Source organism: Manis javanica, chromosome 11, assembly GCF_040802235.1.
Source record: "Manis javanica isolate MJ-LG chromosome 11, MJ_LKY, whole genome shotgun sequence".
In the NCBI taxonomy this organism is placed as follows: domain Eukaryota; kingdom Metazoa; phylum Chordata; class Mammalia; order Pholidota; family Manidae; genus Manis; species Manis javanica.
This window is the reverse complement of record NC_133166.1, coordinates 97,662,300-97,684,639: the sequence shown is the minus strand read 5'-3', so window position 1 is coordinate 97,684,639 and position 22,340 is coordinate 97,662,300. Positions and strand designations below refer to the sequence as shown.

At 33.9% G+C, this 22,340-nt stretch overlaps 1 protein-coding gene and 1 pseudogene across 9 annotated transcripts in view; both read left to right on the top strand.

The window, feature by feature from the left end:
* RCOR3 (REST corepressor 3) overlaps positions 1-22,340 on the top strand; it is a 46,645-nt gene that overhangs the window by 4,292 nt on the left and 20,013 nt on the right. For 6 of the 9 annotated variants that reach the window (XR_005060574.2, XM_037015388.2, XM_037015385.2 and 3 more), the window contains exons 3-8: positions 3,174-3,251; positions 5,919-5,971; positions 7,638-7,799; positions 9,234-9,358; positions 10,102-10,180; positions 19,062-19,280. Coding sequence is in view for 8 of the 9 variants with exons in the window: in XM_037015388.2 (XP_036871283.1) it covers positions 3,174-3,251; positions 5,919-5,971; positions 7,638-7,799; positions 9,234-9,358; positions 10,102-10,180; positions 19,062-19,280 (716 nt within the window). In the remaining variant the exon portion in view is untranslated. Of the gene's footprint in view, positions 1-3,173; positions 3,252-3,454; positions 3,805-4,025; positions 4,112-5,918; positions 5,972-7,637; positions 7,800-9,233; positions 9,359-10,101; positions 10,181-19,061; positions 19,281-22,340 lie in introns of all 9 variants that reach the window. The other 3 variants (XM_037015389.2, XM_017642879.3, XM_037015390.2) reach the window with 3 other exon arrangements.
* Positions 949-1,047, top strand: LOC118971864 (U6 spliceosomal RNA; annotated as a pseudogene).

Here is a 22,340-nt window from a genome sequence, read left to right as displayed (position 1 = left end):
CACTTCTGGCTTGAGTTATTACAGTTATGAATAATTAATTAAAATTGTAATAGTCATGGTGCCTTGAATAAAGGCCGTGCTGACACCCTTTGTTTGGCACTATGGAAGTTTTAGAATTTTAGGTGCTGTACTCTTAATAAGGTTTGAGATAGGATGAGAGACCTGCTTTTTTTATTTTTTTAAAGTAAGAGAAGGGCATTTGTGAAGAAAGTCATCAGAAGTAGAATGAGTATATAACTTAGACTGCAGGTGAGTTCTAAAGCAGAACTTGTGGGAAACATCTTGCGAAGGAGAACATAGGGAAGTTGAAGGTCTGAAAACTGATTCCTATAAAATGTACTCATGCTTATGTACCCCTTGGAAAGTCTGTTTACTGCAGTTTAAAGTTGGTGATTTAAGGGTGTAATTCAGAGCATTATTTATAAATAGAATTTTAAAAGTATTTGGCGTATCCTAACATTCTCAATATTTAAGCTCTATTAGAAATATTTATACCATGATTTCATCAAAATCCTTGTTCTAAATGTCTTAAAGGAAATATAAAAAGAAACAAGATTTTAATATTTGTACTTACTTAGAAATTTGCTGTTGGTGTAGAAATCCCAGCTTATCGAAATGACACTTTTGTTTTTCAGTTGTTGGTTTTCCCCAGTTGCCAATTGCAGTTAGGGAGTTCTAAAAGATTTCAAAGGGATTAAACTTTTTAATGTTTCATCTAATCTTTTAAAAACTGTTCAGTTTTATTTTCAGAACTGTTGGGCTACTGTAGTCCTTTAGAACTATGGTAGCTTGCTATCTAGGTTTTGGTTTGTTCTTTAATCCATTCAGAAGATAGGATGCTTCTAAGGCTTGGTTAGAAGCTCCCTATTTTGCCAGGGAGTCAAGTCTGCTTCTTACTGTTATTTCTGAGTATTGGACAGTTTTGGTATAATCGAAAATACTGTTACAGTGCTCGCTTCGGCAGCACATATACTAAAACTGGCACCATACAGAGTAGATTAGCATGGCCCCTGCACAAGGATGACACGCAAATTCGTCCCTATTTGTAAAGATGAGTTAAACTGAGACACAAATTAAATGAATTTGCCCAAGGTGACAAAACTGGGAAAGGGTAGAGTCTGTCTCTATAATGGTTGTACTCTTAACCATTATACTATAATATCTGTCATTTTCTGTGAACTTCCATCTTCTTGTGAGTCTAGTTGACAAATATATGATTAAAAATGGTATAGTCCATTTCAAGGGTCAGGGAGAGAACATTGTGAAATGCCTAATTGAGCATTCTCTGCTATTAGATATGATTATCCTCTCCACACACATACACCCCACCCATATTAGAAGGGATGTTAGTGCCCACAGCTTGGATGTCAGTTTCTGTCAGATCAGGCCCTTAATCACCGTGCTAAGAATTTGGGGGGAAACTTAGATGTTATTCTTCATGGGGGAAAATGCAAAAAGTTAATTTTATTTATCTGTTTAAGAAGATTCACTTAAGAAAGATGTTTTAATTCAGGCTTTCTGTAATGCAAGAATCAGATGCAAGGAAATATGTTTAAATATTAAGCACGATATGCTATTAAGACTTGAAACTTAATGGAAACCTTTGTTGCATTCCATATTCTATGAAGTGGGATTTAAATTATCATATTGTTACAGGCCATTGTGAAAAAGAATCAGTCCCATGTTAAAAGATTGAAGTTTAGGATACTCTTTAGAAATAGCGATAGATTTTATTAAGTGAAGGCTTTTGAACAATGTAGCATGATGTCTTTTTTAGTTCTATTGAGTGGTTTGGCTATTTTGCTTTTGTGTTATCTTATGCAGTTAATTAAATATATGTCTTAATATTGAAGTTTTTTTAATATAAATATTAGATAATATTCTTGTAACTTACATTTAATGTAATTCTAACTCAGAGCTCCTGTTTTTGTCACTAAAGATACTTATATAATATATTTTACTTTTAGATTTGTTTTGTATTATGGTTTTTCTAATATATTGATAATATTCTCTCATTTCTCTTTTCTCCATCCTTACTTTTTCCTTATAGTAAAACAATTTTAAAACAATTTTAGTTTCATATTTCACTCAGTATCATTCTCAAAAATTTGCTAACTGAATATACAGTAATGATGTGTAATGATTCTCCAAAAATAAAAAAACTAGTGAATGGTAATTGAATTATTGCTTTATAGATAACTTCTCTAAACTGAGATGACAGTAGTAGTTCCTTTACTCCAGAAATGAATTTATTCCATCTGCCTTTTAACTTGATAAATGATTACAGCTTAACCTCAGAATTCTGTTAATTTTTTATGTGAATAATTTTAGAATTCTGACCATTAGTTCGTAATAGCTGTCAATACCTCATAAAGTCTATTAGGACATATTCAGAGACAAGTCTTCTTAAGGCAGGAGGCAATAATGCTTCATTTCTTGATAGTTTTAATTAACTTGTTGCACCTAAGAAGAAGAAACCAAAAAAATACCGCTGAGTAATTAAAAGACAGAACCCACCGGCATGTACTTGGTGCTAGAATGTATCAGGCCTTTATTCATTCTGTTCATTCTGTGTACTCTTACAATACAAGCAGTTTCAGTAGAGCTTGATTTTTCTGGCTTTTTAGGTTAAAACAGATTCAAAATAAATTAGAAACAGCAGTAGTATGCTTCAACTAGAGTTAAATCTAAAAAGGAATAGCTTGCAGACCCCTAGCAAGGAATACAATTAAATAAAAACCATAAAAAGCAAATACAAGTCTTTAAAAATTATAGTAATGACTTAATTAGATATGGGCAAAGCAGAATTAACACCTGAAGTAGTCTTTCTAGTTTTAAAAGTCAGAGTTTTTTAACTCCTAAGTAATGTATAGAAGGTTAAATCAAATTTATTACCTGTCAAGAAGTAGGGATATATAATGTATTTAAGAAAGTCTTTCTTTTCTATTTAAAGGGGGCAAGCATCAGTGTTTTTGAAATTTCCTTCATTCTGTAAATGGGGTATTTACTATATTTAATGTAAATCTGCTTTCCTTCTCTGTTTTCCTGTACTTTGCTTCTTTGTCCTGTTTTGCAGATACTATATTAAAATAGAAATGAAGCTTACTTTGTTTACACTTACTTCAAATGTAAATAAAATCCATCATATTCAAAGCAATTAACTTTTTCCCTAGGTGCTACAAAGTACACAGATAAAGACAATGGAGGAATGCTTGTATGGTCTCCATATCACAGTATTCCAGATGCCAAATGTAAGTTTTCTGAAATTCAGTGTTAATGACAATAGGGATCTAACAACCAATTCAACATGCAACTTATATTTTGTTCGGGTCTCTTAGATCCACATAAGAAAACAGTTTGTCTTTGTTCTGTTTTGTTTTTCTGATGGAGGTTGTTATATTAGAATGTTTTTCCTTTTGAAAGATAGTGGGTTGATCATTCCAATTTGTGTCAGGCCCAGGAAGACTGAAAAAACCTAGGATCTGATGGCATTGCTGCTAAATCCTCAAGCAGGGGAGGGAGTTACTATGTAGACATCTGCACAGGCTTTTCCTCAGTATATGGAGCTGTAAAGAAATGCCTTCAAACTTCAAAGAGCCCACTATCATTACCATTTTAAAGAGGAAAGGGGAAAGAACTGACTTCAGCAGCCATCAATCAGGTCATCTTTGAGCTCTCCATTTCTGGACGGAGACCTTCTGGATCATTGACCAATCACTTCTTGAATCATGGTGTGGCTTTAGACTTCAATGTGATGTAGCGGACCTGATCCTTTGCGGCACATCAGATATAGGAAACGTTCAGGTAACAAAACTAAGAACCCCACCCCTCCATTTAGTTATCATTGAATTTATTAAAACAAAAACCACTGTACAGCTATTCTAGCAGCTGTAAAATAAGCTTGTCTTTTAAAAACATTTACTAAATCTTAAAGATGTCCCATGATGGTTTATTTAGTACCATGGAAATTAATGATGTCCTATATATCATTTGCATAGTAAGTCTAATCGTACTTATTGATGCAGTAAGAGAACTGAAGATTGAAAACTGAATAGTATTCTGCACACCTGATAATTCTTCCTGTTTAAGAGCTTTAGAATACCATCAAAAGGTGGGTAATCTAGGAATTAATATGTCTTTGAGGCATTCTTAACAGAAAACATGAAGTTGTACATTTGTCCTGAGACCGTATACTGAGAAACCTGAGAGAGACTATTGGGTTTTTCTGCACAGTCCTTATTAGAGGCAAAGATTTGCATTCACAAACTGGGCATCAGGGTGTCATTGGTTTTTGCTGTTTTGACACTGCTTTGTGCAATGGTGCATTTCTTAGCAAAGTGGAGAACAGATTTCAGAAAGCCAGCATGTCCTCGTAGTGTGCATAGGATGGAATTTCCAGCTGAAGGTCTAGGGCAGTGGTTTGCAACCCTGGCTTGCATTGGAATCATTTGGGGGAAACTTTAAAAAACACTAGTGATCTCAAACCAGTTAAATCATAATCTTCAGTAATGGAGCCTGGACTTACATTTTAAAAGCTCCCCCACAGATTTTAATGCATAGCCAGGTTTGAGAACCACAGATTGATTGCTATTGTTTGGCCTTCTGTTTATAGGGCAGTAAAACATTTCTGTTAATCAGTATATATTTAGACATATCATGTGTTTAAGTGTTAAGGAAGGGTTCTAAACAAAATACAGTATTTGGATTTTCTGCACCAAAGGCTTACAGTGTTAGAGAGATACAATAACATCCTTTAAAAAAAGTTATTATTCTAACAGCATTATTGTTATAATAGCATATTTATGTATTAAACTATGCTAATAATGATAGCAAATTCTTATAAAGTACTAAAAATGTGCCAGGTGCTATTCTAATATTCTAAGCACTTTGCATATATTATTTAATTGTAGGAAGAAAGTAGTGTTTTTAACATGTTTAAAGTGAAGAAACTAAGGTATAAAAAGTTCAAGTTAACTGCCAAAGTCAAAAAACTAGTGACAAGGCTGAGAATCAAGCCCAAGTGGACTAGCTCTTCTAGGATCAGAATTCTTAACCACTGTTTCTTTAAAAATGCACCTAAAGAATTAATTTATATATATATAAAATTTGTGTGTATTATATATAATTTTTATATATGTACATACGTATATATATAACATACATATTATATAGAGGATCAAGTAGGAGTGGCTATGTGGACTTCACATAAAACTGAGTCCTGCTGAATATGAAATGGCAGACTTCCCAGCAGTGAGGTCTTGAAATAGCCAGTGTATCATCATTGAAGCTATGTTTATGTAAATAATTCTATTGGCTTGATAACAAATGCAGGATTGATGAAAATGCAATATTCAAACACCTTTTATACAGCTAGCAGGAAGAGCTGAAGAAAATGTTAGGGATACTAAAGCATACTTAAATATGTTGGTATTATGTACAACTGGCAAAACTACAGATAGATCATCTTTTATATAGCAATCAGAAGTGGGAAGGTAAAGGCTTTAGGCCAACTCTAAATATGAGATGGGGTCTTAAACAGCTAAGTCTCGTCAAATAAAGACTGCAAGAGAATATCGATAAATATCTAATATTGTACACAGTAATTAGGTTCTGTTGGTTGCCCACAGATTGGTCTTTTTATGTACAAAAATAATTATAGTAATGTCATTGAATTTAATAAGTATATGCTGTATGGTCATAGAGATAAGCCATACTAAGTAAAATTTTAAATCAAGTAAGCTTCTTATCCTATTCAAAGAAGTTAAGTCTTTTTTGTAAAATTTCACGAAAATTGCCTGGCAGTTTTTCTAACCCTTGCAATATAATTCTTTTTATTTTGTTTTCTTAAAAAAAAATAGTAGATCTGGGCAAATGAAATAAATGAGAATAATTAACTATGTACTATTGTTTCATTACAGTGGATGAATATATTGCAATTGCAAAGGAGAAACATGGCTACAATGTGGAACAGGTATGTAGAGAAACATTTTAATACTAAGGCTTGCCTCAATATTTATCAAATCTGAAAAACATCTCTTGATAGTTTCTGTCCTAAGAATAAGTTTAACCAATAATAACACAAAAGTCCTAGCAGGTCAGATTTTTCAAAAGCATTAAGAATTTTGCCTTTATAAACATTATTCATCTTACAGGCTTGAATATTTTTCTTTCAAAACCTCTTTTTTATTATGTTTTGAGTTCTAAGAGTACCTGAAAGCCTTCAAGATTATTCTGGTAAATGCTTACCAAAAAGGGGGGGAAAATTTGAGTACAGGCAATTCACCTAAAAAACCCAAGAGTTAAACTTTTTATTTGAAGTATTAAGACTTTCAAATTTTGAATGAAATAATTCACATAAGGCTTTTTAAAAATTCGTTAACTTTGGAAGGAGATATATATGGCATATGGTTATTATCCTTAATGAGGGAATGAAAATAGAGATTCTTATATGTCATTTCAACTAAGTATTATATCAGCCTGTATGAGAACTACTAGTAAAATAAATGAATTATCTGTAATGTGAACTATTAAGAGCTAACTTCATAGTAGCATGGTTAAATAATAAAATATCATTGCTGTGAAACTGACATGTTTATCTAAATGTAGTTAACTCTTGTGGATTTTGAAGTCTTTATGTGTTTTGTATTAAGAAAAAGAAAAAGTTTGGTTGACTTTCTGCTTAATATTTGAGAAAATCCTTGAAAATGTGCCTGCACATATATTCATTTTAAAGTATCACCAAGGTACAGAAATTAATGTTAAAGTTCACTGTTTAAAAATTTGCTGTATCTTTTATAAAAAAAATAAAACTTTTATCTTCTAAGTGATTCTGTCTTGTAGTAAAAATAAATGCTTACAAGGGAAAGTTGTGGAATTGTTGGAAATTGCCCATTGCAGGGTTTCTTATGATTTGGTAATAAAGTTATTGAAGCTATTAAAATGCCTCATAATATTTCTTTGTGTACATAAATGTAATGCACATTATGTTAAAGTAAAAAACTTTAAAATATGTGTGGTAAAGTATTACTAAAGTTGCAGTTGAGGTACTCCTACTTCTTGGAAGTGTTTAGCCCATGATACACTTCTTACAGGTTAAAACTTTCTACTAAATCTCTACTGAGCACTTTAGTTTTTTGTTATAACTGATAATTTCATTCAAGTATTGATTATTAATATGCTGGGTATTCTCCTTTTAGCATATTTTTCTCTACACATTGACAAATGAATAAATATGGGTAAGCCTACAAACCTACTTTAGTATTTATAGTCATTCTCCTCAGCTTACTGTTTTTCCTAGATTCTGCAGCAAATATGGTATATAAAACATTCACTGTTCTGAGGCCCTGATTTAAAAGAAATAAATCAATGAGGTCTGCTACCTGGGCTCCCTGCTTAAAGGTCCCAAACTGTGAGTGTATTTTCAGTTGAAGTTGTAGGATTAAGATTTTAACTTTCTGCTTAATATTTGAGAAAATCCTTGAAAATGTGCCTGCACATATGTTCATTTTAGAGTATCACCAAAGTACAGAAAGTTGAAGTTGTAGGATTAAGATTTTAACCCAGTTTGTGTTTAACTTTCTTAAGTGTGATGGAACATAAGTCCATTAAAACCAAAGGGGAATGATTTCTCTTCAAAGGCACTTGGCATGTTGTTCTGGCATAAACATAACATTGAGAAGTCCCTTGCTGATCTCCCTAATTTCACTCCCTTTCCGGATGAGTGGACAGTAGAAGATAAAGTCCTATTTGAACAAGCCTTTAGTTTTCATGGGAAGAGCTTTCACAGGATTCAGCAAATGGTATGGTAATTTTGGTCTTACTGTGATTTACAACTGAAAGATATGTTATGCTATTGTTAAACACTTCCTAAATTATTAAATATGAAAGTTTTCCAGTCTAACTTTAATTTTTATAAGTATTTTGAAATAGGTATATTTGCATAGTCTTATTTTCTACAACCAGTCTAATGCATGTTAGTTATGTGCTATTTCATTGATGTAAATTAACTTAATTATGATTTAAATTTATGTGTAATAGTTATTAATATATTTGTCATTCCAGGAGAAACATTACCATTTCAATTTTATTTTTAAATGTTTCATTTTTTAACAATAGGATTTTATATTCTAATTTGTATTCCTTTGGATATGAAAGTCAATTTTTTTTTAATTCTGTAATTTTTCAGTATTGTTCAGGTTCTGTTGCCTTTTTTTAAGGAGAAAAATTGCTCTTTATTTCTAGTTCTTAAATTTTTGTGTTTCATCAAAATAATTCAAACCCGAGAAGGTGCTGCATTAAACTCTTAACCTGAATGGATTAAAATTAGATAATGTTTGCAAATATGTTTAATGTGTTCCATAATTGAAGAAAACCTTTTTGACTGGGAGTGTGCACATCCTTGTTTGACAGTATGACAAATCAGTGCATGATCATTAGTCATTTTAATATCCAAGACTTTATTTGGTAGCTGAAGTCTGTTTGCAGTATTCATCATTTTAAAACCTGGATTTAAAACAAAATGATTTTGAAGATTCATTGTTAAGAGTTGAATAGCTTTTCTTGAAAACATACTGAGTGACAAAAGCCAGATATAAAAGATCACATATTTGTGATTCCATCTATACAAAACATCCAGAATAGGCAAATCCACAGAAGGAGAAAGTAGATAGTAGTTGCCAGGAACTGGGTTTAGGAGAGAAGAGGGAGTGACTGTTAGTGAATATAGAGTTTCTTTTCAAGGTTATGAAAATGTCTGGAATTAAATAATGATTGTTGCACAATTTAGTGAATATACTAAAAGCCACTGAATTGTACACTTTAAACTGGTGAATTTTGTGGTATATGAATTATGTATCAGTAAAAAAATGCCAACTTACAGAGAGGAAAAGAAAGAATTGAGGAACTCTTTAAGGAAAACAAATAGGAACACAGTACTAACATTGTGCTGGGGACTTCTGGGTCCATTCTCACCATGTTAGTTTGTGATGTCTTTCTCCTCCCTCCTCAGACCGAATAGGAAATATTCATTCAGAAATGTTAGTGATATAGGTGTGGTGGGGTGTAATGACTGTGACAGAACTTTTTAGCTCTATAATTCATAAAGATACACATGGAAATTTTTTTATCTATGCCTTTGCTAAGTATCAAAGAATAATATCAGAAATATTGTTCATTCTGTTAATCAAAGTTTATGAATTAAACTTGCCGATATTAATGTGATTTTTCTTTTCAAGCTTCCAGATAAGACAATTGCTAGCCTTGTAAAATATTACTATTCTTGGAAAAAAACTCGATCTAGGACAAGTTTGATGGATCGCCAGGCTCGTAAACTAGCCAATAGACACAATCAGGGTGACAGGTAGGTTGGATGGATGCCTTTATATAGTTACATTGGTAATTACACTGTATTGGGCTGCTTACATTTCCTAAGGCAGAAAAATTATCACAACACAATGTAAATACTTCTTATCCTTATGTTCATGTTTCTACTATCACAGGAAGAGCTGAGTGATCACAAATCTTAAGAGTAAGAACTCTAACTCTTTATCTATTCATCATACCCAGCAAACATTGCAGCCAAGTTACATTTGAGCTGTGTTTAGCTGTAATCACAAATGCTTCCTTTTAGTATTGATACATTCAGTATGTATATTTAGAACATATTAATAAATATATTTTCTAGAAGATGCTCTTTCCACAATTGCCTGAGTAACTGAAGTCCATATTATTGTAGCTGTATCTTCCTGGTAGCATAAAATCAATTTGCTCTCTGGTGTTTGTCTGTCTTTATCCTCCAAGTGGAAAAGCTGAAATAATAAGTATTAATTTAATATATGTGTTCTCTTTCTTAAATGATACTTCTTTTTCAAAATATCTTTCCTTTTGGGTCTCTTTTTTAGCTAGAAATGGTTGCCAAAAGAACAAATGTTTTTCAACACTATAGAAATCTAAGTTATAAAAGCTCATCTTGCTAAGGACAACTCTTGTTCTGTTGGGGAATATTTAGTAAAATTATTAGCAAGGTATCTTGCAGTTTGATAAGCATTCTGTAATAGAAAACAAAGAAGGGAATTACGTTTACTAATCTTTGTTTCTTCTCAGTGATGATGATGTAGAAGAAACACACCCAATGGATGGAAATGATAGTGATTATGATCCCAAAAAAGAAGCCAAGAAAGAGGTAATAGTGGTTATTAGAGTGGTTGTAATTGTTCTACAGATTCACTCAGAAAGAACGAGTCATGCTTCATATTGAGAAAAACATTCTTATATAATGGCTTAGAAAGTAATAAATTTCAATGTTAGTTAGAGCTTTTGGAAACACAATAATATCTAGAAGTCCAGTTGGCCAGCAGTTTAAGTCAATTGGGAGTTACCTTCCTTCTCAGAAGTATAAAAGCCTTGCCACAATCACTGGTCTTTAATCCATTGAAAAGAACTAAAACCACCCTCAGGTGATGCAGTATTGGGTATAAAATTAAGCTTTCTGATTTTATTTTAATTTCTTTACCTTTTGTTCCATGGTATAGCAATTAGAAATTACAGATCCTCCTTAATTTATGATGAGTTTACATCCCAATAAACCCATTTAAATTGAAAATATCTTAAGTCAGAAATGCATTTAATGTACTTAATATACTGAATATCGCAGCTTAGCCTGACCTACCTTAAATGTCTTCAGAACACTTAACAGCCTACAGTTGGACAAAATCATCTAACACAAAGCCTATTTTATAATAAAGTACTGAATATCTCATGTAATTGAATGCTGTACCAAAAGTGAGAAACAGATGGTTGTGTGGGTTCAGAACAGTCGTCCGTGTATTGGTTGTTGGCCCTCGTGACCACGTGGCTGACTGGGAGCCATGGCTCACTGCTGCTGCCCAGCATCACAATAGAATATCATACTGCATATCACTAGCCCAGGAAAAGATCAGAGTTCAAAATTAAAAACATGGTTTCTACATGTATATCACTTTTGCACCATTGTAAAGTTGGAAAATCCTCAGTTGAACTCTCATAAGTCAGGACCATCTGTAGTAGCAGTTACACGACAGCAGTGAGAACTGAAAGCTGCCTCAAAGGAAGGGAAGGAAGAATCCCACCTAGAAAAGCACTCATTCCTAAAGATGATGATGATAATGATGACTTAAAATTAGTAAGAAAAGGCTCAGTTGATAATACCTGCTTGTTTATTAAGACTGGGAATTGCATAATTATAAAAAATAGACCAAATGTTAATGGATAAGGGCTTGTGAGGTATAGACAGCTGTGGATAGTGAAAATGACATCGAAATGGAGATAGAATGTGACCTCCTCCCGTTTAGCGGCTCCCATTCCTTTTAAGGAACTCAGTGCTGTGGTCCATTCTGGCCCTTGTCGTCACACTAAATTTTTAAAATCCTTCTCTTACCTCAACTCGATGTTTTAAAATTTGTTACTACTGCTCAGTGTTCTCAAAATTTTTCATTCCTTCATTTTTCTCCAAGTCTGCCTTGTTTCCCTGAGCCACAGACCCCATGGTAAACTACTTAACTTGCTCTCCTTCCAGTATCTTCAATTCCCCATTTCCCGTGTTCTTCTCCTATACCTTCCCTGACCCTGTGGACCCACAGTGCTGAGTCAGTGGTATTGTTGGTCTGAGAGGCACCAACAGCAAGAGAAAATGGCACAATCATGTGAATTGTTGCTTTTTACAAAAAAATGGTTTCTGGTCTCAGTGTAGTCCTTAACACCTCTCAATTTTTAACCTCTAAGCCTCAGTTTTTTCCACTGGTAAAATGAAAATAGGATTATTTTGAGAGTCAAAGAAGTAATATATATATAAAAGCACTTGTTACAGTACCCAGTACATAGTAAATCTTGAATAAAAGTATCTGAACAACTATTTTGAATACTCCATCCTTCCTACATATTGCCTGCCACCTCTTCATTTCCCCCAAAACTTGGCAGATGACTGCACCTTCTATTTACAAAGAAGATATCAAGCAGGAAGTCCTTTAAATTCCTGCCCCTCTCTAACTTCTGTGTGGCCACATTACCCTTTTTATCTGAGTGTATTTACACTTAGAACATTATATTAGAATCACTGTATTTTGCCCATTAAGCTGTGAAGTCTTTGAAGTCAAGGACTTAGTTACATTGTATATCTTGTATCCCCTAGCACTTAACATAGTACTCATTGTCCACTTCCTTGCCAATACTTGGTATGAACAGATTTCTAAAATGTTACAAATCTGGTAATGTGAAATGATATTCAGCAAAGCTTACTGAGTGAACAGTCAGTGTGAATGCCTCTCTTGGTAAGAAAAGCCCCTTCCTTTGCTCTGTATAATTTCACTGCTTATGTGGTCTTGTCTATCCCTTCATATTTCATCTAGGACTTTTTCCATTGGTTATCCCTTCTTTATGCCATATTTTCAACCTTTCACTGCAGCCCAAAAGTATGCATAACTATCTCTCAACAGTCTAGAAAAAACTACTCAATTTTACTGCCACATCCAGTGATTGTTATAATCTACCTCTGCTTTCTATATCCAGTTAGTGATCTCTCCCTTCTTCCTGAAAATCTGACTTTTATAACACCATTCTCTAAGTCCTGTCTACCTTTTTAACTGTTGTGTCTCAATTTTAGAGATTTTCTTTTTCTCTCTTCATTTTATTATTTGTTTTTAATTCTCTCTCCAAAATAACTGAAAGTTTTGTCCTTTTCTCTGTTCTTCTGTGACTGCCTTATTTTTAGGTTCTTACTTCTTCTCTGAATTACTAAAATTTTACAAACTCTCTAGTTAGACATACCTCACCCCACATATTTCAGATTACTAAGAGTGTTTTAGGTAAGTCTTTAGTTCTGTGACTTTTTTCCTTTAGTTATATTGGTCCCTTTTTCTGGAATTCCCTTTCTTCCCAAATTTGTATAGGAAATTCCTTATAACTGTGCAAGGTTATGAAATTTCCCATGCCCTATCTCGAATTGACTGGCTTCTTATTTTTCTTTAAGTCTACTTACTGAGCTGAGTGAGTTGTGTACATATACTTGTTCGCATATAGTCTCCCCTCCCCCGCCTACCTTTCACTGTGTAGTAGCTCTTTAAGAGCAACACTGTCTTACCTAGAAGGTCTGGTACAAAGAAAGCAGTCAGTCAAATTTATTATAATGAATGAGAATACGTACTATCAACTCTTAGTTACTGTACAAATATGAGCAACTAGGGATTTGGGTTTAGTTATCTAGAAAATGTGTGTATGTTTAATAGTTTTGTCCAACTATGTGAGATGATACATATGCATTTGGTCTTCTGTTTGCCTGTAATCTCATCCTATTAGCAAATAATATGTGTGGAGTATAAGTTAAAAAATGTCAAAGGAATATTACAAGATTGTGGTCCAGGGCTGTCACAGTACATCAGCAGCTTCATTCATTTCTCTGCTCTTTCACAAATGATAGGAATGCCAGCAGGGAATGATATTATATTAGTGCCTTTAATTAGATTTTTATAGCTGCTTCTGAGCATTGTTGACAAGTTACATAGATTTTTTTTTTAACTTTTAAAAATTGTGAACTATATGTGTTGAGTACATACAGTTTAAAGAATAATAATAAATACCAATTTACCTATCACTGAGCTTAAGAAACAGAAGTCTGATGTGTATGTTTCCTTAATTTCACCCCCTCCCTTCTCTCTAGAGGGAATCTCTATCCTGAAAAGAGAACCCTATTCTGAACTTTGTCCATTATTCACCTCCCCTTTTTTATAATTTTATCACATATGTATGTATCTCTAGGCAACTCTCATTTCGTTTTGTCCATTTCAAACTTTATTTAAATGGAATCATATATATTCTTCAGCTATCTGCATTTTGTTGTTGTTCTCCAACATGTCTTTGCAAGTCATTTTCGTACTGTATTATACTGTTCTCTTGTATGCACATGCCACAACTATCCATTTTCTTATCAGTGGACATGATTTTCAGTTTTTTATACCATGAATGATACTGATAAGAACATATCCTGGATGCACATATGTAAGAGTTCCTTTGAAACAGTGAATTTCATCTAGGTTTAGTATTGCCCCTGTAAGGGGCATTTAGAAATCTTGGAGTGTTTTTCATTGTCACAGTGATTGTAGGGCATTGCTGGCTTATAGTGGGATAGGGATGCCATTCTCCAGAAATGCACAGCAGATTATTCCACCAAAATGCTAACAGTGATTTATTGAGTAACAATACCTTAGGATTGTTTAGGATGGAATTACTCTATTTTAAGGCGTAAGTACATCCAACTTTCTTAGGTAATGGCAAATCATTTTCCACATTTGATGTCCTTCTGTTGGGCTATGAGAGTACTCATTATCCACTTCCTTGCCAGTACTTATATATGATCAGACTTTTAAAATGTTAAAAGTTTGGTAATATGAAATGGTATTACAGTCTCAATTTCATTCATTAGATTACTAATGAGGCTGAATTTATCCATCTATGTATTGTCTATTATTATGTCTTTTTAAAATGCTTATTTGTGTGTGTGTTTTACGTAATGAATATTGGGTTGTTTTTGTCTTTTTCTTAAAGACTTTTTTCTTACTGAATTCTTTATATATTCTGCATACTAATTCTTCGGTTAAATGTGTTGCAAAGATCTTTTAGCAGTTTTTGGGTTATCTTTTCACTCCCTTTACATCTTTTAATGAACACCTATTTCATCAACAGTATGTAAATATTCAAATTTCAATATTCTTCTATATTTTCTTAAGTTTTAAATTTTTGCTTTTTACATTTAAGTCCTTGATCTATCAGTAATGAAATTTTGTTCATGTGAGGTAGAGATTCATTTTTATTTGTTTCCTAGTATGGAAATGAGTTTAATCTCTGCAATGTCAGTTTTATGAGGTTTCTGTATATTTGTGGCTCTTTATTCTGCTCCTCTTGTCAGTCCCATAATGTCTTAATTACTATAGCTTTGCAAGTCTTGATAACTGCTGAGGTAATTCCTACCACTTGGTGGTGTTTCTAAAGATGAAGTACTTGGCTACCTTGTACCTATGCTCTTTATTTATTTTAAGCTTGTGAAATTCTTAGGAAAGCCCTACTCGATGTTACTACATTGAATCTACATACAAATGAGGAAGAAATGAAACCTTTGTGTAATTCATTGTAGATTAGTTTGCTTTTCCTATGTAGAGAATTATATTATCTGAAAATAAAAGCAGTTTTATTTCTTTTCAATCCGTATGTACCTTTTATTTCTTCCCTTACTGAATTACAGTCATCTGTAGTGTGTTGAAGAGAAGTTACAACAGCAAATATTTTTATCTTATTCTTGATTTTAGAGAGAATAATTTTTATATTTCTACATTAAGTAGGGTTTTACTGGATTGTGACTCACTCACATGACTGGTAGTTGAGATGCTAGCTGTCAGGTGGCATTACTCCCTTGCCTAGTGGTCTGTGGGTATTCTGGCTTCTCACCATGGGCTGGCTTCTTCTGACGTTTTTATCCCCAAAGCACAATGTGGAAGCCACCTGGCCCTTTCTGGCCTAGCCTTGGAAGTACTCAGCACCACTTCTACTGCATTCTGTTGTTTATAAATGAGTTACTAAAGCTGGTCCAGAATCAAGGGGAAGGAATATGGACACCCCCACCCCCACTTCCCAGTGGCTAGAATGTTGAGGAATTTGATGACATTTTAAAAACTTCAAGCCTAGGATACAGAATTTTCATAAATGTTTCTCCATGTGTGCTTGAGAGAAATATATGCTCTGATTATTGGTTACAAAGTTTTATATATGTCTGTTAATTGAAGCTCATCAAGTCTGTGATTGAAATCTGTATTCTCTCACTACTTGCCTACTTGCTAGCATAGTTTTTGTTTTATTTATCTGCCTCTCTGTTCAATTGAGAAGTGAGACTTTTTATATTTTGAAGCTATTGTTGTTAGGTGCATAGAAGTCTAGAATTATTTTATCTTGCTGCTGAATTGAAACTTTTTTATCAATATAAAAGTTTGTATATACGGCCTTTTCATCTCATAATGTTTTCTGCTATAAAGATTATTTTGTCTGATGTAACTCTTATCATCTTTCTTTTGTTAATATTTGCCTGGTATTCACTTTCAACTTTTCCATGCCCTCAGGTTTTAAGAGTATGTCTTCTAAGGATCAAATAGGTGCGATTTTATATTTTACCTGGAGAGTTTAGCCCTTTTATATATAATAGGTCATGATCATTGACCTATTTGCATTTTTGTTTTCTTATTTTTACCTTCTATTTGACTTATATTTTCTAATTTTCTTTCCCTTCCTTCATCACCCCTCCCCCCTTTTTTGGATTAATAATCCATCTCTTGTTACATTTTTTAAAAATCTCTACTAGTGTGAGCTGCTTCTGTATTTCTATTCTTATTGTGTACTCTGGAAATTTCACCCTGCATATTTGACTTGAAGTCTGATACTGCTGATTTTAATGATTTTCTCATTAATACAAGGTCCTTAGAATGCTTTGATGTAAACCACTTCCCTCCTGATTTGCATGCTCTTTTTTTCCAGTTTTAGTACATGTTGGTTTTTTAAATCTCTGAAATTAAACATGTAGTCACTCTTTATTTAGGCCCACCCACATGTTTAAAATATATTTTGTTCACCTTTCTTGAATCTTAGACTTTTTTTCAAAAATAATTCCCCTTTTTCCTGAAGTACATCTTTTACAAGTTAATTTAGTGAGAGTCTGTTGGTTATAAATATAGTCAGTTTTGATAAGTCCAAAACATCTGTTTCTCCCTTGTTCTTGAAACCTTGGTTTTGCTGGGGTTAAATTTCTACGTTGACAGTTATTATTTAAAGACATTATTCTGCCACTTCTGAGTTCTGTCATTCATGTAGAAAAGTGTGCTGACAGGCTAATTGTTATTCCTTTGCTGGTAATTTCTTTGTTTGTTTGTTTTCTTTGCTTTTATGGTCTCCTCTTTGTCTTTAGTGTTCTGTAATTTCACTTTAATGTATCTGAGTATGGATTTCATTTTTTAAACTTGCTTTGGATTCATTGTATTTCTTAAATCCTTTGTCTTAAATTCTATAAAATTCTCACTTGTTTCTTTTAATATTGCTTCTCCCTCATTCTCTCTATTCTTTCCTTTGGGCATCCTTTAAAAAATATAATGGACTTTCATGTATCTCCCAACCACTCATATTTTCCATCTTTTTGTCTTTCCATGTTTCTGTACTACATTGTGGACATTTTTCTCATATGTACATTCTAAGTATCTGATTTTCTTTTGAGTTTGTCTAATCTGCCAAATAAGTCATCCATTAAGTTTCTAATTTTGTTTATAATATTTTTTATTTCTTGATGTTCTATTTGGTTCTTCTGCATATCTGCTTGGTCAGTTTTAATAGACTGTTATTCCTTGTAAGAATATATTCTGTAATTACCATTGTCTTTTATTTGTTTATACACGTATAACACATTTATTGTATTCTTTTTATCCAGTAATTCTAATATCTACAATCTTTGCAGATGAAGTTCTATTGTTTGTTTCTGCTTCCTCTCACTCGGGGGGGGCTTGTTTCGCAGTTTGTGGCTGTGAGCTTATTTTCCTTGGAACATAGTTGTGGAGCAGTTTGAGACCTGGGCTCAAAGTGCATCCATCTAGAGGCAGTTTGCATTTGCATCTGTGAAGTGTCTGAAGGCCTTCTCAACCTGTGACACTTTAAACTAAATTTTTTATTTTGGATTTTTCAGGCCAGACAAGTAATGTAAGTTTGGTCCCCAAACCTGCCTGAATATAAGCTTGTGGTTAGAGATTCTAAGGGGAGACTTTTTTTGGTTTCTTTCCTTTCCATTCAGTCAAAGATAAGATAGGTATTTCTCGCTTTAATCATCTTCCTCGGTAGGGCAGGGGCATTTTTTTCTACTTTGTACCGTGATGGAGTTCCCTCCTAGAGTTTTGGCTTTGTCTCCTATGCCCTGCACCTGGTGTCCATTGAAGCCTGGGCTTTAGGCAAATGCCAGCTCCTGCAGGCTTGTGTATTCCTCTAGATACCTACTTTCTAATCATTTCTGGTCTCAGCAATTTCCTTACTTCCCTACTGACTCAGAAATGAATTTTAAAAGATTTAAAAAAAGAATACTTGATCCACCACTTTTAGGAGTGCAGCACTGGGATGAATTCGTCTTAACATCCAATTGCCGTGTGTTGCTTTGGCTTGGGTCTTAAGCAGTGAAGTGGATTATGCTGCACCATACAATTGTTTCATGACTCTTACTCAGAGTTCCTTTTCTAAAGAAGTGGATTATTAAATCTATTTAGTAAAATAACCTTTAACCTGGTGGACACAATTTCAAATGGACTTCTACCTAAGAAGCACAGAATAACACTGTATTTTTATGTCAGACTTTAAGAATATTGCAAATAATAATGAAATCTTACTTGAAAGTTTATAGTCATTATTATTAGAACTTTTCCTTACCACTTCCAAAATACAAGTTCCCATTTTATTTTATTCATAGATAACTAGACTTGGAGTTTAGAAGTGTTGTCAGGATTAAGATAACTGTGTCCTTTTTCATCTTTAGAGGAATAATTCTCATTTAACAATTTTCAAGTGAGAATGAAATATTACCTCTTTTTTAATCAACTTCCCTAATCTGCCACTTGTCATAATAACTAATTCACCTTTTTTACTTTGTTAAAAAATTTTGCACTTAATAAATCACAGCTTTTTTTTTTTTGCCTTTTATTGCTGAGGGGAAATATATCCCATCTTAAAGCAAACAAGAATAGTTCAGAATCCAACTTATTTTTCATTTGTTCATAGTCATCTGTGCAAGAAACCATTTTATTGAATTATCGTTAATCAAGGGTACATTATATTGTATGCTTATTTTCTCCTAATTGATGAGTGCTGTGTGTGTGTGTGTGTTGGGACTTGTACATAATATAATTGGTTAAAAGTATTTTTTAGGTGTACTTAGCACAGCAGATACTTCTACTGGTAATAGACTGTTTCTAATTCTTACATGAGTAAAAACCAAATGACCTATTCATCTACCTTTATTCTTCTAGGGTAATACTGAACAACCTGTTCAAACTAGCAAGATTGGACTTGGAAGGAGAGAGTATCAGAGTTTACAGCACCGCCATCATTCTCAGCGTTCTAAGTGCCGTCCACCTAAAGGCATGTATTTAACCCAGGAAGATGTGGTAGCTGTTTCCTGTAGTCCCAATGCAGCCAACACCATCCTAAGGCAACTGGACATGGAGCTGATCTCTTTAAAACGCCAGGTATTTTATAAAAATCGTGTTTTTAATGATTCCCTACATTTTGCTTATCCACATTTACCTCAGTAAAATTAGTTTTTTGCATATTTTCTCAGCCATCTATTTACATAAGCTCCATTCTCTAAAATTGACCTTGTTTTGCAAATTATAAGGTGCCTCTGTCTGTTCTAGATGTGAATCCCAGCATTGTTACCGGTTTGTGCTATGATCTCAGGAAATAATAGAATCTCTCAGCTTTAACTGTATATCTGTGAAATTGGGGATAATAACCATGTGTCTCTTATAGGCTGTTGGGAATGATTTGAGGTGACAGCTGTAGATTACTTGGCAGTGTTTGGCGTATTTTGAGTGCTCAGTGAGTAATGGCTTCTGTCTTCAGCATCATCGTCGTCACCAGTGCTAGTGGCTGTGGTGGTGTAAAGTATCACCGTCGTCATCAGGTAGCATCGAGGGCCAGTGAACCTAGGTTCTCACCCTAGCTCCACCGTCTACCTCCTACGCAGTCTTACAGGAGCTGTTTAACTTCTCTTAACTTCAGTTTTCACATCTCAAAATACAGATAGTAATATGATGATTGGGAGGAATTAAACAAGCTAATATATGATGAGTGCTTCAAATAGTGCCAGGAACAGAGACACCACTCAGTCAGTGGTTGTTGTGGGCCTGTGGTCTTTCTCAGTCTTCTTTGCCTTTGTTTCTGTTGTTTTCCTTATTCTTACATCTAACTACTCTTCTAAGTCTGTACTTTACTGGTCTCAACCGACCTTACTGTATGCCAGAGACCTCTGAATCTGCTTCTCAAGCTCGGACATTCTCCCAAGCTCTGTGGCCGTACAGTTCCAGCTACCTGCTAGACATCTCATCTGACCCCTAAGTTTTTTTCTTTTCCCTGTCTGTTGAAACATCAGAATCATCTTTGTTCATCCCTCGCCATTATCACTGTCCCAACCCACACACAAACCCAAATGGTAACTAGGTCCTGAGTTTTATCTATATGTCCTTTAAATCAATCCCCTCATTTTCAATCCCCTCACTACCACCATTGTTGAGACCCTATCACCTCTGATCTGACAGTAACTTTCATGTTGATTTTCCTTGCTATCCACTTCTCTTTAGCTCCATGTTACACATTGTTGTCAGTGTTATTTTTTTTAAATACTGGTGTAGTCAATATCATCATCTTAAAGCTCTTCTTTAATTTCTATTTGCCTTTAGCAGGTTACAGCAGAGGTAGATAGGGATTTATAAAAAGGTCATCTTCAGAAATTAGAAATTTACCCTGAGTTAATGAAACAACTGAAGGATTTTAAAGAGGTGTACATGGTCATATTTAGAATTTTATGCATCTCTTTGTATTTTTTCTTAAGTAATTGCTCTAGGGATTAGAGATTTCATCCTTAGCTTATCCTTATTAGGGTATTACAGTGTGCATCCTTAGAGTTAATAATTGTACCTCTTCACATAAAATGTAAGAACCTTTCAACAGTGTAGTGTTGGGATCAAGGTAGTTTTTTTTTATCCCAAACATTTAGATTTCTCTCTTCTTTGACCCTGGTTATTCACCCAAAGTGCTCATAATGTTTCTTTTCTTCTCCAACAAACTTCCTGAATAAATATCGACCATATTAGCTTCCTGTGCTTTCTTACAACCTCTTATTCTCTGACCCTTCCCAACCAAGCTTCTGGCCCAGACTCCATCCCAGTTCTACCACTGAAAAAGCTCTCAAAGAACATTTAGGAATAAGTTACCAGGTCTAGTGCCGTCTTCTTGGTTCTTACCTCTCTTGACTGCTCAGTAATATTTGACGCTGACAATCACTTCTTCGTTTTGGAATTCCTTGCCTTTGACTTCTGTGACACTGGACTCGGGTATAAATAGCATGTATTTGATTGAATGCTTAGCCTTTATTTGAACCACGAATGTGTGTAAGACTCCCATCTTCCAAACCTTCTTTAGGGAACTTCTAAAATGCTTTGTCTATAGTATTTTAGAGGGGCTCGATTTTTTTTAAATAATGAAGAAATAAAATGTGCTTAGTTACCTGTATTTGTAGTTTACCCTCAACACTACTGTTTCACTTATAGACTATTTTTATTGACTTTTATAAAGGAACTTTGTTAAAGATTTAAGCTCCTTTCTTGGTTATTCATTTGATATGTGTCATAGTAAAGGTATATACTCATGTATTTACAAATTTTACTGCTCTCATATACAGTGTCCATACTGAATTCTTTCATACCCTGTCCCTCTTTTTACCTTTCCTGTCTCAGTGAATGTGCTTTTTTCAGCTACTCAAGCTCGTGATCAAAGAGTCATCCTTGATTCCTCCTCCTTTGTAAACACTTTCCCACCAAGTGTTTACGAAGACATCTTAATTTTGTTTCCAGGTTTTTCTTGTCTGTACCACCACCACCACCGTTCCTCTATTCCTAGTGTCTCAACTGAAGTCCTTGGTATTTCTCACCTTGATTATCAACTTAATTCCCATCCCTTTCAACCCATTCACCTCTCCTAATTACCACTGAAGTTATTTTTCTAAAAGACAAATATTGTTATACTGCTCCCTTGCTTAAAAATTCTTCAGGTTTCTTTAAGTCTTTAGGCAAAATCCTTATTCTTTGACCACAGCCTAACAGTTTCCCCATGCTTCCTGAATGCTCTTCTGCCTGGAAGGCACTGCCTTCCCCCAACCTTGTCTACCTGCTTCATACTTGTCAATCCTTTAAAACTCAATTTAGGTGTCATCTCCTCTGGGACAATTTCCCTAATTTTACCCACCACCACACCCATTACCACATATACAAACATACTATTTCCTCGTTCTCACCTTTCTCTCTGCAAACCTAGGTTAAGTACTTTAGCATTTATCATACTTTTGTATTTATTTATCTCCCCATTAATCTATGAAATCCTTAAAGACTGAGACTTGACATTTTATCTCTGTAATGTCTGTCTAACATGGCTGAACAGTTAAGCACATTTTAACCAACCTAGATAGATATATTTTAGTTGTGTTTTCAGGTCTCTGATGAAAAAAAACATTGCAAATCACTTTATAAATA